General features: G+C 45.2%; 1 protein-coding gene across 2 annotated transcripts in view; it reads right to left on the reverse strand.

The window, feature by feature from the left end:
• Positions 1 to 15,893, reverse strand: part of EVA1A (eva-1 homolog A, regulator of programmed cell death) — a 310,552-nt gene that overhangs the window by 206,303 nt on the left and 88,356 nt on the right. For both annotated transcript variants that reach the window (XM_019480988.2, XM_019481047.2), the window contains exon 2: positions 3,351 to 3,565. In XM_019480988.2, the coding sequence (XP_019336533.1) occupies positions 3,351 to 3,565 (215 nt within the window). The remainder of the gene's footprint in view (positions 1 to 3,350; positions 3,566 to 15,893) is intronic.

Raw genomic sequence — 15,893 nt, forward strand, 5'->3', positions numbered from 1 at the left:
CACGTGGGAAATCTGTGGCAGAGTCGAGAACTCAATATGGGTCTCCCAAGTCTCAGATAAGTGCCCTACCCAAGCAAGGATGAATAAGAGTGGTTATGTCTTAGTCACTTTGTAAACTCATTCTACATGGGATCCAAAGGAACTGCGCAGTGCCATTCACAGACCCACATGGCCAGACAGACTAGCACTCATTCTCCTAAATGGGAAGGTTCTTTCTTCTCTCAGAGGCAGCAAGCCTCATGCCAAAAGCAAAAGGCCTAATTTAACCAGCAGGATGTAAGGACCAAGCACAGCCAAGAAGGTCATCATCAAACCATTCCTGAGAGCAAAATTATGGCATGAAAAAAACAAACATGACATCTCCCCTCTTCCCAAGCTGTTCCAGATGCTGGAGAGGCTTCTTATGTGTGCCGATTACCTGAAAGGGAAAGGGGTAGACGCCTGTGCGGCCACGATGCCTGCAGATGAAGCTTATCAAGTGAGTTGTAAAATGCAGAGTTTGGCCATAAATAAAAGGGATAACAGATGGTCAACCAGCCAAAAATCTCTGCCCTTATTCTCTGAATCTGCCCCTCCTTTGCAGTGCGTCTTCTGCTCGTCCTTCCTATAACAAATGTTCACGATCCTATCTGGGAGTGCCTCCCATTTCAGATGGTGGACGCTCTCTTTTACTGCAAGGAGGCTTTCAGGCCCTTGATATGCTGCAATAGTGTTACGAGGGCAACTGCAAATCTGTCAGTGTGGGGGTTACTCACAGGGCAAACATTGCCCCAGTGTTGTTTTCTTGACTGCAGACCACTGATATTTAGAAGCAGAATGCACTTGGATCGACTTCTTTTAAAACGTAGCGTGAATTACTCTAAAAGTGCATGGAGTCACATAAGTGAACAGCTGTACAGGGAATATGGGCGCTGGCCAAATCACAACAAAATAGTTCCCTTGACCCCCTGGTTCATTAGTTTTACAAGTCTCTAGTTCTCCTATCACATTTCCTACTAGTTACTCTTGATTTACAGCAGTGGATATACAGGGGGTTTAAACACACCAAAAAAAGTTGACATCTCTGCCTAAAATGTTCCTAGTCTAAAAACCAGTCTTGGAAAGTCAATGCACTTGCTTAGTCCTGTGTCCAGGAGTCATCCTCATGGACCTCAGTAACAGGAGTCAATGATTCTGTAACAAAGGTACCTCGCAAACAGGTTCTTGAGATGTAGAAGTTACATATGATTTGAGGAAGCTACATACTGTCTGTGTCATTTGGATAAAATGAACAAAGACTATAACCATAGTTACCCAAATTCATGACAACTTTTAATTTAAAATGCACCGCCCCCATACTTATATTCTGCACATGGAAAATTATAATTTTGTCCTAATTTTCCATGTATAGAATCTAATTAGTGAAAGGTTGGCCTAAATTTGTGTCCCCCACTGCTGTGCCAGGGAAAGCAGCAGCAGGGAGGAAAGGGGCCACATCCTTGCCTCTTGCTCCTCTGCCCCTTGTCCCCCTGTGCCTGCCCTCTGCCATGCGCCCCCTGCCATGTGCTTCCCTGGGGCCTGCCTGGGGACAAGGGGGAAGGGAAAGGCAACAGGAGGCAGGCGCAGGCCAGAGACAGATTGGGGCCCTTGGCAAACACAAAATTGGAGGCCCCCTCCCCACCATGGCAGCGGGACTGTAGCAGGGGTAGAGGCCCCTTTCCCCTCCTGGTGCTGCTGCTACCAAGGATAGGATGGGCATCTGTGCCATGTGGGGGAAGGTGGTGGACCCCTCCGGGCTGGGGGTGGGAGGGCATATGCCTGCCTCTCCTCCCCCCACCACGAGCAGAGCAGAGCCCAGAAGGGTGAGGGTGGAAGCAAGCTGCCCGCTGCTGGCTCAGGGCTCTCCCTCCCCACCCCTGCTCCCCCTGGATGATGTGCCTATAGCTCCATCCTGCTCCCTGCCCAGCCCCATGCACCTTCCTGGCAGGGCAGTGCCCCCAGCCCCTGCCACACACCCCACCTCACCATGGGGGGGCCTTGATCTGCCCCCCATTCCTCTTCCCTCCCCCATGCCCCTTTTCCCCCATTAGACTTACCTGCAGGGAGCTGGCTGCCCGGCTGTGCTCCTAGCCACATGCAGCCATGCACATGCACAGGGGTGGTGCTGGGAGGGTAGCTTGGGGGGCTATCGCCACCCCAAAATTCACCTTAACCCCCCCATATCCACCCCACCCAGCGCCACTGCTGCCCACCCACCCTGCTCCTGCCCACAACCTGCAGAGCTGCAGCACTCCCAAATGAGCCAGCACCCCCACCGGAAAGAGACTGGTGCCACCCCTACATCTGCTGGCAGCCCCAAGCAGGACCCCTTGCAGGCTGGAATACTACCTGTCTGCAAGGGGAAACCTGCCATTTCCCAAGGGAACCAGGCATCTGAGGGCCCCTGGGGCTGGGGCTCACTGATCCGTACATTAATCCACCTATGGCAGGCACAAAGGGGCAGGTTCCCCCCCACACCCTGCTGTCTCCCCTGCACTCCCCTTAGTCATGTGCTCCCTCCCCTGTCAAATGAACCATTCCAGCCTGCAGCAGGCAGTGGCTCAGATCCAGCTTCAGCCCTGAGCCCAGGATCAAATCCAGAACTGAACCACCACGAGCTGGTGCTTGAATCCCAGTTAAGGCTTCCCACCTACCCACCCACCCCCTCTCCCCCATGCTGATTGGAGGAAAAACCTTGTCTTTGATTTAAATAAATACAGTAACTATCATCACACAGGACATGACAAGTTCAGCATTGTCAAATATTTGAATGTACTATAAGCGTATGCATTAATGTCCTCCTTATGATGGAATGATCTATGACTATTTACATTGGCTGCAAATCTGACTGTCTGAGTACAAGAGAAAAAAGTCAAGCCAAACATCCTATCCAGCTTTTATGCTACTAATTTAAAAGTGCCATCATCCCCCCAAAAATATGTTTCTGAGGTAAGCAATCCCTACAGGATCACCACAGCAAGTATGTTTTTATTGTAAAACTACTCTTTGGAGTGATTCAATTAGTGGGAAGTCCTTCTCAACACAGTTACAACAGAGTTTGGCCTTGCAATATATTTCAGTTTTGGCCAAATTCCGGGAGCACTAGACCAAGGATCTAGCAAAGTTCAAGAACATGCCAAGAAAACATCATTAATTCCTGTCTATGCAGCAAGGACATCCCACATATTATCAGTGTAAGTTGACCAATGCTACCCAAATGGTTGTCTTTAAGGGCCCCGATCTAAGTGGCATCACTAACAAAATAACTGCTATGGGGCCTGAGAAAGGTGAAGCCTGGAAGAGACACCCATTCAGTTTAACCCACACAATACCTGAAGGGAGGTGCCAGAAGAACAGGTAACATCTTCCTTAATTAAATTGGCGTAAGACTGTGGGTATCGGGAGGGACACATCTGATGACTTGGTACAATTCGGCCATAAAAGGAAGACTGGATGCTGATGGTGGTTTTGTGTGGGCATCTCAGGGAGACGTATTCTCCGTCACAGGCATGGGCAGTGTTATTCTTTAGCATTCGTGATATATAACCTGCCAGAAAGACAACAGGAACCATCATCACTGAAAGGAAATGAGTTAATGGCAGCTTGGTATGCAGCTAATTAACTCTCGCCACACTCCTCTGAAATAAATTATACCACTATCTCCCATTTCACAGATGGGGAATGGTCAGAAAGAGTTAATCGAGTCTTCTGGAGTGTTCTAACTAAAATGCTGCAGCGTCACATGTGTTTCCAAATGGCTGTGGGAGCGCTTTAACTAAGACTTGTCGAACGAGCTTTAGTTCAAGTGCCCCCGCTGCCATTTTGACATGTGGGATGCTGAATACATGTGATGTTGCAGCATTTTGATTAGAGCTGCTGTCCGGGAGCCACTCTAATTAAAACACCCCCCGACCACCACCCCCCCAGAGCACGTGTATAGACCCCCAAAGAGGTTAAGTGACTTGCCCTTGCGTACATCCGAGGCAGAACGGATAATTATTCCAGAGTTCTAGGCCCCTAGTCCAGTGTTTATGCTGCTAGATGAAGACGTCCCACATGAGGACAGGGATTTTTGTCCTTTGATAGCATCACCTCTTTTAACAGTGAAATGGACAATTCCCTCTCCCCCACCCCCTTATGCAAAGGTTTTACAGTTTTTGGAAAGGAAACTGATTTATTTTTTTTTAATAAATATATTCACAATGCATGAAAAAGGCTCTGAAGGTCCCCACAGAATTTTCTTCTCTGTTTTGACCAGGTTTATACAGGAGACCACAGAAACAAGTGAGGGGGCAGCCATGCTAGACAGGGCTAGAGCATATCTGGGACAGATGGAAGATCTAAAGGCATCGAGGACAAACCGAATCCTCCTCTGGGGCCTAATGCCACGATTCTCAGACCACGGGTCCCAAGCCACAGAGTGTCTCTTCAATTTAGCACCCATGGACCCCTGCACCAAATGAAGCATTTGGTTGTTTTTCACTTCAAGCAGCAGGGAATTTGGCATGTCTTTCCTGCAAGCCTGAATACTGCAATGCACGTGCTATTTCTATCAAAGTTAACAAATGTACTGTAGGGGTTTTTTCTGCTGAACTGGAATGTATTTGCTACCATTCACGTAGGGTTGTATGTGCTGTTGGTGCTGTTTCTTTAGCACTGACAGCTCATGCGGCTTCTGAGCCATCACAATGGGATGTCACTGGCCCAAGAGCTAAACCAACACAAGTAGATGAATCCCAACATGAGCTTCCTTTATGAAGGTTGGAGTTTTTTTACTTCCTTTTTTGAAAGTCACCATTATTTAACAGTGCTACTGCTGTACCTCATCAAGGTACAGGCAAAATATACCCTTCGTTCAAATCAACATACTGATTTGTGAGCATCCAGCAAAATTTGTTCAGAAATAAAAACAGTATGAGATGCAGCCCCAACAGCTAGCAGGTATCATTTGGCTGCATATGAAGAGGCAATAGCATTGTTATATGAAGAAAACTTTTATCACTTGTCTGAGGAAGCTCTGTTAGTGTAAAATGAACTGCTCCGTGTTGCTTCTTTACATTTTAGAGAGTAAATGGCCCTGCACAATGTGGTTTCCTTTGTCCTGAGGTTCGCTGGAGTGAGATTGGATAGTTGCTCTCCCTCCCAAGGGAAACCAGAAAGAAAGATATGTGTTGTGTAAGTCAAATTATCACAAGATACAAACAGACATTTTATTTGTCCTGGGATAAACCATGTTGTCCCCAGACAAAAGTGTAATCATTCAGATGTCCATGTCTGCTGTCCTAGAATAAACGCTAAAAAGGGTCATGGGATAGGAAGTACTAAAGGGATAAGAAGTTTATCCCAGGACATCACAAAGCGCCTCTGAAACAGTTATCCTGGGATGGCATCGTTGAAACAATGGCAGAAAAGTGACAGTACGTTCAACTGCTCGCTAAACCCTGATCAGAAGAGCAACATCTGTTCCTGTCCACAGAACCAAAGGAAAGTAGGAGCAGAAGGGGCCGCAGGGGATCATCTAGTAGTCCAGCCCCCTGCTCAAATCAGAATCATTCTTGACTAAACCATCCCAGTCAAGCATCTACTTTGCTCTTAGAAATTCCCAAGGATGGAGAATTTCCTGGAGCTCTCTGGGTAGGCATTTCCAATGCTTAACCTCCCTCACAGGGAGAAAGTTCTTCCTAATGTCTAACCTAAAGTCCCCCTGCTGCAACTTGAGGATTCAACACATTTTTTAAAAAGGAATAAATCGTTTTGCAAGGTCACTTTACCGTTCTAGGACTTCCCAAGGCCTTTGAATGTATTTGGGAGACAGGGAAGTGTTCCTTTTGCTAAGAGAAATGCAAAACTCTAGAGCTCTTGCTTCAGAGATGATACCTTTTATTAGACCAGCTTCCTCTGTGCAAAAATGAAGTTTATTTTCTACCTATGAGGACTTTTTACCATCTTCAGTTTTCCCTGAGCCTAAGGAAGGGTGTGTATTTCCGAAAGATTGCAGAAAAAGATTTTTTTTTTTTGGTGATTTCTTAGTTGGATTAATAAAAGGTATCTCTGAACCATGACTTCTAGAGTTTTGCATTTCTTTTTGTCTCAGACCAATATGCTTACCAAATGCACCCCTTTTACTAAGATGTAGTCATGTTGTCCTCAGCTAAGCCCATCCTCTGAATATTCAAATCTTCTCTCAAGAGAGCCATCCCACGGTACGCCTCCCATACCAGGATATTCAGACTCAAGGATGGCTTTCAGTCCCTATAACAGGGCACATCACATGTTAATGCCACTCACTGTTCCTCTTTTGCATTGGAAATCTCAGGATATCTTGAGTTTGTTCAAGCTCAAGATAGAGAAAACCGTGGTTTAAGCCTTTTGATGCTGACTGGTTCATTGCAACCAAAAGGATGATTTTTGAAGCCTCCTCTATAAGTTGTCCTCAGAGAAAGGATATTGGAATAGATAGATCACTTGGAAAGGCCACTGTTTTCATATGTAGAGGAGAAGGGGCTAGGTGTGTAACTGATAATTATTCCCTCTTTTCCCCTCCCTACCAATTTAGGAAAAGTGCTTTTGAAAATGCCAGCAGCTTCTTCTTTATCCAGTGGCTCATCCTTCCACACTTTGAGGTTAGGAAAGTTAACATCTGAACTGATTTCAGCAGTATGATCTGGAAAGTCTGGAGATGATATGCCACAGGCCTCCAACACTACATTCATTTTTGGTGATTTTTTTTTATTGACTGAAATTTAGAAAAGTGCCCAGTGTCAAACCCCTGGGGAAGTCACTAATGATGCTGAGATACCAAAGGGATAGATACCTTATAAATACACAAAAAGAGGGCAAGAAACACTTTCTTCTCTTTCTCTAGGGGATACCGTATTGTTCTGATTATAGGTTGACTTTTGTCCTCCAAAAAGCATCAGTCTCAAGAAACTAGAGATGAAAAAGATTTTACTTAAATCACCTTATCTATCCCTTGTTCCTTGTAGAGTATATTTAATCAGCCGCAAAAGCTCATTACCTGGAATAGAAATGACTCAATTATGAAAACCTAACCTTCAAGACAAAAGATAAAGTAATTATTAGTAGGCTTCCGCTATTTGCTGACTGTGGACAGCGTTGCCATGACAATTTTCTTCTGTAATGACCTGAAGTTCTGGGACTCTAGAAGCACTGCAGGTAGATCCTGGGCACTTCGAAGGCAAGAGGTGATTAAGAAAAACAGGCTTGTTGCAGCACCACTGGACTGGTTCTCCTTTGCAGAAGTTTTGCATGGGGAAAGCAGCATTGCCAGCTCTCAAGATTGCATAAGGAAACTCGCTATATTTGAGCTTCTACTGCAGATCCCAGCTTCTGGAGGCAAGGGATTAGGCAGTGATCTCAATATTTAAAAATGTTTTCAGAGAAACTGTGAAAATGCGATCTATGTGCTCAAAACCAGATGAGAAATAAGAAAACCCAAAAACATTTAAAACCCCACAACTGGTGATGACATGGGGTAGCAACAGCACTTTTTGTACTAAGGGACCCCAAATCTTGCACTCTTAGTTTATTCTGCATTGGAAAGGAGAGGAGGAAGAAGGGAATGGATTTGTTCCTTTTATGTTTCAACATTCCTAAAATAACAACTCCACTGGCGTGATGCACTATGTTTTCCTTTGGTTCAAAGAGCTTTTGTCAGACTTCATAGCTGGGATTCACATTCCACGGAGAAAATAGCAAGGAAAAGTCCTGCCATGATTTTTTTTTTATTTATGTAAAGAAAAAAGAGGAAATATCCCTTTTATCCATAACATTTAAAGGGAGTTTTCTCAAGCCATGAGTATTTGACTCATCAAATAACTACTAATTAGGAATAAAAAAACCTTCCTAATTAGTAGTAAATAACTACTAACTGCTTATAATAAATAGTGGGGGGAGGGGAAAATCTACAACAATTTTCACCACTACAGACCTGCCTCTAGGGAATTGTTCCTTGGTTCTCATGTAACCCCCAATTCAAACTATGTAGCACATACGTTGACCATGGTACAATAGGGTTTTATAAAAGACACCATGGATCATTATACAGTTATCACAAGCCCTGCCATACACCTGTATGCATTCCTGTGCAGGGTATTTTGAAACCAAAGCAGCTGATGGAGTGCTTCACAAAAGTGCATGTAACCCAAGTTATATCACACTAGTTTTTCCTCAAGCAGATACAGAACCACAAACACGCACACACACGCACCCCTTTATAAACTGTATTCACTGATTTATAGTGTTTTGTGACCAGCGACTGTGTTTTCCTGTTTCCAAGAAGCAAAATTCCAGTTTCACAGAGCTATAATGCATGAGGCCACTAAGAGCACCTCATCAGCCAGTGCCCATTTCTCCTTTACCAAGAAAAATCTTTCATGGACTTGCAGTGTAAGGAAAAAAAACCACTTGTGCCACGACAGCTCTACTGGCCCAATTTAGAAACAGTCTGGCAACCCCTTACTTTCACAGGAAATACATGACTGTTCCTCCTAGCCTTTAAAATAGTATGAAAGAAGCCACAGAACTTCATCCAATATTTTCTGTATCAAGCCTATTCCTCCTATCCAAGCTGCAGCTCATCTTTGGAAAGATGTTCAGTCTTGATTTAAAGACTGAAAGCAAGCAAGACGCCAACATGTCCTCACCATTAAAAATGCACCCTTCAGTTTATTCCTTTATCCATCTCCAGTTTCAACTGGATCTTGGCCTGCCGGGTAACAGAGCTGTCCACTGTCAAAAGCTTCTTTTTCAGACTGGTGCTTAAACGGTCATTGTGTCTCATACCCTTCTTTAGGATGAACTAAATCAGTGGTGCTCAACCTAAAGCCCATGGGCTTGATCCAGCCCCAGAAGCAACTGGATACAGCCAACAGCACAGAGAATCAGTGGTAAGCAACTTAGCCTAGCACATCCCCTTCCCTGCCCTGTACCATGCTGCTGATTCCCTCTGCAGCCGGAAATAAGCTCTTTTCATCTCTCCCTCCCCACCTCCTTTCCTCTAACATTAGCAGCCACCTCTCTACATGCCCCCCACAACACTCCCCTCCTGGAAGCAAATAGTGGCCCACTGTGTAGCTGAACCATAGTCATAGGGTGCATCTACACATTGCCTTATGGCGAAGTAGCGACATGTTGCATCGCCGTACGGTGTGCTACAGCCATGTAGCAATCATGTGTCTATACGTGATAGCTAGCTATGTCGCTGTAGTAGCGCACTCCCCGGGTATGGTGTGCCGTGACAACAAAGTAGTGGCAAAATTTACCTGTGCACCGTGCGCGCAGCACAGATCAAGGCCCCCGCAGTGAGGGAGGGAATGGGGCACAGGCAGGGACAGGGGCTGGGGTGAATGGGACCCCAGCCCCATTCACCTCAGTGTGCGCACAGATTGGGGAGGCACATGCCTCCCGGGCTTCCACCCTCCCAGGGTATATGCAGCAATGGGAGTCCCCACCCCGCTCCCTGCACCCCTGGACAAGCCACCCAGGCTCCGACTATCCCATCACCCAGCCTAGTTGGGGCCCCATTCACCCCAGCCCCTGCCTCTGTCTGTGCCCTGCTCCCTCCCTCACCACGGGGACCTCGATCTGCCCCTCTCCTCCAGCCCTTTCCCCTTTGCAGAGTCGACTGGTACTTGCCTGCTGGGCTGGGCAGTCAGTGATCCACATGCCGGGCTGCAATCGCGTCCCTCACCCCTGCTGCAGCCACCTGGAGCCCGTGGCTGGACTGCCCTGAGGCCCTACCCACTGTCCTGCATTTGGGAGTGCTGAGCCCAGTTAACCCCAGGCTTCCCCCGCCTATGTGGATAGACTGCTGGAGCCAATTATGTCTCTGTTATATTATGGACAGAGCTGGTAAAAGAAAAAAATGGGTTTACATCAAAGGTTTTCAGGGGGGAGGAAGTGTTTTAAATTTATCCATGAAAGTATCCAACATCTTGACAAAATAATGCTTCCGTTTTGTTTCAAGTTTCTGAAATTCAAAGGTTTTCTTGACTAGTTAGCTCTTGACACCATTTTCACCCTCTTATCCCCAAAAACAGAGGGTGGAAGAGGAAAAGAGGGGAAAACAAACCATTTTTATACTTTTAGACAAAATAAAAAAATTTTTTTGGTTAAAAAGAAACAAACCCAGAAAATATTAGAGAAAACATTCAAATTTCTTTTGAAACATCCTTTTTTCTTTTTTTGCCAGAAAAATTTAACCAAAATGCTGATCAGCTGTAATTATGAATATATGATTCCAGGATACATTTAGCTGAACAACTCAATTTGATAGGCAGAAAGCTGTATACTTAGAAGCAACTGATTTTCCATCATCTGAAACATATTAAGTCAATACAAACCAACTTCCCTTGTCCCTACATTATAATACGGTTAGTGCTACATATGGGATGGAGTCTTTCAGTTTAGTGCTTGTATTTCTAAGATCTATAATCAGTTTAAAAATCACCAGTCAGGTTGTCATTTCCTATATTTCCCAGCAAGGGGTGTTTGCGTGATTAAATTCCTTTTAAATATTTTTGAGGTAGTGGAACAAAAAAGAGGTTTTACCAATAGGCACATTATTCAAATACTTTACTGAGTTCACATGATATTCACCCAAGATGCCAAAGCAGCCTTGTTCTTCAGACATGCTATTAACTGGTACTTTCCAAAGTACTTTTTATGCTCCCAGCAGTGATGCGACTAATGTCTCATTACAGCTGTGCTGACCTGGTAGAGTAAAATAACATGCCACTAAGATATGATAGACAAACATGGCTGGAAACGTGACCTGCATCCAGGCTTCCAGCCAGAGCGAGTAACTCAATGAGTGTGCTTCGTGCCAGGCAATCTCACCGATAATCCTGTGGTTGAAACAGTAAAAGCAGCGCTCTGATATCACGGAGAGCCTAATACATGTGCATGGAGTTTGTTTTGCTTTGTTACTATTACTCCAGATAGAAACTTGCCATTGTAAAATACTGCAGAACAATTTATTTTCACTCCAGCTTCACTCTCTTGCCCATTTTCCGATTTACAGTATTGCTAGCCATAGAGTCTCACTGGAATGCACTATAACAACAGCAAATAGCTCTGGACAGAGCTAGTTTAGGGTTTTGCTCCAAGGGGCAGCACCTACCCTCAAAGTTTGAATAAGGTAAATGCACAGCAGTATTTGAAAAAGTCTCTGCCCTGCTGCTCGGTGTCATAGAGGTGCAGTGAGAACTGGATAACTTGAAGGGCTCCAAATCAGATATGGTAGCTTTCACTTTGAGGTTTCTGGCTTACATCCAATTCATATCAATAGCATGGATTATTGTGGTAATTCTTTCAATCTTTTGTGAAAAACTGCTATAAAATTTTAAAATAACCATTACCTGTCCACAGACAGTTAGAGCCATCCCACAGATGGTTTTAATAGGTAATAATGTTAGTATCTCTGCTGCACAGTTCTAGCGGAGGGTTTCAAGACCCATGGAAAAGATCTCATTAGTTTTTCACTGTTCATATTAGGTGGTTTTCTTGACAAGCCAGCTCTTGGGACTCTATAACTGCGTGACAATCTTAGATTTTATTTTAAAAAAGAAAAAGGACAAAGCTCCTAACCCTCATGCCTATGGAGAAAAACTTAAACACACAAACCAAGGACAACTTGAAGGATCAAAAACCAAAAGGCAAATAAAGGGAATCCAAACATTTTTCCTACTTGTTTAAATTTTAATTTTGTGGTTTTGCAACCAGCCTCGTGATTTTTTAAAGCTTTGGCCATACTAAATGCTATAGGATCTGAGAAACATTCACATAACTTCTGTTTTAGTGCCACAAAGTGACAGAGCAGGAGACATGGTTCTACGACAGGGATCTCTGGTGCACTGAGGGTCCAGTCTTACGCGTTGAGATGCTTCACCTGTGATCCTCAGACCACGACTTGTGAGCAATGTGCTGCACGTGAGACCCTCTGATGATGCTCATGGCCACCAAAAATGTTGCTTTCCACACATGCATTTTCTTCAGGCTGACAAGAAAAGCATTTAGATGTTGCCTACGGTACATTACCGTCTTCATGCTGTTTCCCAAGGTCAGCAAAAATTGGCTACCACTGCTCTACAGCTAGAGAGATCATCTGGGTCAGTGTGCACTCCTGAACTTGTTGGTGCCATGCCACATCAGGTTCTTCTTACAACCTGACCCTCCTTTGTCCTGTTTCATTCATCCTATCACAGGCATAACAAACTTGTATAGCACTTTTCCTTCACTTCTCTTCTGTATGTGTATAACAATAGGGCCTGATCCCTAAACCCCCAAGTAGAGTCCTTCACCCCTTCAGAGTCCTCCTGATGTCACTGAGCCAGCAGGAAGGGTCTACAGGTAGTTAGGAAAGCAGATGCGTCTTCTTGATACCTGTGCTGCAAGGACCTAACATATGTTTCATTACTGTACAATAAATACATGAGTTAGCTCAGTGATTAATTTAACTCTTGTGGAAGGGGATCTACCCCCTGCTTGGACATAACTCGTACCCCCCTCCATCAGTTAGAGAACCCCCGAACTAGACAACGGCAGCAACTGGAAGTCATTAATGGTTGTTCAGCGGCCTGTATAAAATAAATTGGTGGGTTCTTTATGGTTGCTTTGGGTGGCCTCGCCACACACTTTGTACACCTTGGCGATGATCTCAGCAGAGGACTGAATGGGAGTAGAAACCAAACAGTAGGTGGTCCCCCAGAACACAACACAGACCCGTGGGCCGGGCAGCGTGGGGAAATGCACATTGCTGCTGCGCACGCTAACTTCTCTGGGGGTTTCACTCCTCCAGGCTGGCAGCTTGGCATCTTTCCAGAGTGCTAAATTCGTTTGAAAGTAAAGGAGCCAACTGACCGCTCTACGCTTCCATGCAATATCCTCTCTCTCCCAAGATGATTGATGGGGCCCGCAAGTATTTCCTGAGCTTTTTAACATTCCACACACAATTGCTCGAGGTTGTGCCATTTAATTCTGCCCGTGTATTTCAACAGAGGGAGGGGATGCCAAAAGCCAGAGCAAAATAGGAGAAAGCACAAAGTCTACCTTTATTAAAATGTCACTTGTGCGGACAGAATTTTAGGCTATTTAAATCCCGGAGTAGAGGAATCTTTCCTTGCTAAGCATGACTTCAGCATACTGCAAATGAGATGCTGTGGGTAAAGCAGTGGGCAGCTCCTTGAAGCCCTATTTCCTTGTCTGCTCCAGTGGCAGCCTCCACCACTCAGCTAACAGCTCACACACAAAGGGCTACGGGTGCAGGAAGTAGCTCTCTGATGAGCAGAGCTTTATCTCTGCTCTCTTAACACATAACTTAGCCATGACAGCACAAGTCTCAGCACTACCAGTAAAACCCACTCTACCCCAAGGAACACAGTCTCCCAGCAGCTGCAAGGGGTCAAAGAAATGAAGAAAGCAGCACAGTGAAACACTGAGCTACATAATTATCCCAGACAATAACTGTTAAGATAGAGTTAAGGCCAAAAGGATGTAACTTGGGGTACAACATAAATGGATGTTGTAATGAGCCTAAAACAAGACACTATAAACTCAGGAAACTCAGAGTCAAGATTAAACCTGAATGAAATCCAAATAGCTAAAAAGGTGTAGAAGGGAAAGCCAGGATACACAAGGAATTCAGCCCTGTAGCACCACCGTTACCTGACCATAAGATCAAGACTGATGGATCTACTTGTAATATCAGACCAGATTAAACAGACGTTAGCTTTTTCTCTCCTGGATTTCTTCATGCATTTCCAATATCCTTTTATTCCCTTCCTTTATGCAACCACAGATTGAGATCATTCATTGTTCCCAATGAGCTAGTATGTTCATAAAAGCATAAATAACATGTTCCTTTCACAGGAAAGTCCCATCTTTTGAAAATATTCCCCAGTCAAAATCAAACTATAGAACTGAAATATCAGATCTTGTCATCAAAAGAAAAAAAATGAAGAAATTTTCAGTGGAAGTGTTGAAAGAAGAAAAGAAACAACATTAATAATCAAAATGATTTTTCCATTACAAATTAATATTTGGAAAGTAAAAAAAAAGACTTATTAACTGTCATAACAATAATTTTATTCTTAAATGTCAATTCAAAAGGAAATACATATGCTCCCTATCAAAAATAAAAGTTGTTATAATGGATCAAAAGTCTCGTTTTTAAAACAATTATGTTTTATATTGAGAAAATGTTTTGGTAGAAAAATTTCAATTTGAAAATGTGAATGTAGCCAAGATCTCCCTTATTCTAACCAAAGCAATGAGGATCCCTAAGCAAGAATCAGAACCCTGTGATGCCAAGAGATGTAAAAAGCCTGGACAAAAAGATGGTCCTGTAAACACGGCGGTGCTCTGTACTCAATGCTATCAAGAGAACTGGTAGTAGACAGCCCTTTTGAAGAGTATATCTTTGCAGAAAGCTCTGCAATAAACCAGTATTCCTCAATCACTGCTGAGAGAAAAACTTCCAAAATTTAAAGCAACCACAGGGAAATACTATAAATAAAATATTTTACATATTATAGTATTGTTGGAGCAATGCAGCCATGATGTTCCAGGAAACATGAGAGAGACCAGGATTTCGGTGGGTAATATCTTATATTGGACAGCTGCACAGCTGGGATGGACTTAGACAAGCACTTGAATGCAACGTTCCCAAAGAAGAGCGTGCTGTATGCAAAAGCTTATCTAAGTCCCTTGCAACCATTCAATAAGAGATGCTGCCTACAGAAATCCCTGCCTCCCACACACGATATTATAATAGGGTGACCACCCATCCCTATATATATTTGGGTGGGACAGTCCCAAAATATGAGCATCAAGTCCTGGTCCCAGGCTGAATGACTCCGGGACAGCATTTGTCCTGGATTCCCCTTGATGCAGTCAACTATTGCCCCAGTACCATGTGCAGGGATCCAGGTTTTCCGTTCACCGCAAGAAAACCACAGGAAACAGGGGGCGTCCCCTTGCAGGCTGCCACAGTCCCACACCGCAAGGGGTTGCTTGGGGCTGGAGTGAGCGAGAGGCAGTGAGTACCATGAACACGTGTGCGCATGCATATGCACATAGCCGGGAATACAGCCCCAGCTGCCTGCAGATAAGTCTATGGGAGGGCATAGGCAACGTGGAGGGTCTGGGGGTATAGACTGAGGCCCCCACGGTGAAGGAGGGAGTGGCGCAGGGTTGGCAGATGGGGCTGGGGGCACTGACCAGCTGGAGCAGTGCATGGGGCCCATAGGGCCAGTCATGGGGCCCGGCCAGGGAGTGGGACACAGCTACAGGCGGCTTGTCCAGGGGGCAGCGGAGGGGCAGGTATCCCGCCTCTGCGTCGTGAAAAGGTGGTCACCTATATTATATACTAGCAAACTGCCTGTCAAGAATGACGGGCAGGTGGCAGGGACAGAGCACCACCACCCACCGCCCCGCGCTGCTGCCACTTCACATCCAGCCATGCACAACCCCTCCTCCCCACACTCTGTGTCCATCCCCCCCACACACACCTGAGACGCACACACACCCACACACACCCAGCCACACGTCACACACACTCAGCCACACACCACACCCACCCAGCCACACCCCCACACTCATCCAGCTACATGCCACACATCCACCCAGTCACACACCACACACACACACACCATACACAGCCAGCCACACACACACACCACACACACAGCCACACACCGCTCCCACACACCACACACACACATGCACCACCACACACAGCCATGTGCCACACACATACACCCAGCCACACGCCACACAACCAGCCACACACCATGCACGCACACACCTAGCCACATGCCGCACGCCACACACCCACACAATGCACACCCAGCCAC

Source organism: Alligator mississippiensis, chromosome 1, assembly GCF_030867095.1.
Source record: "Alligator mississippiensis isolate rAllMis1 chromosome 1, rAllMis1, whole genome shotgun sequence".
Lineage (NCBI taxonomy): Eukaryota > Metazoa > Chordata > Crocodylia > Alligatoridae > Alligator > Alligator mississippiensis.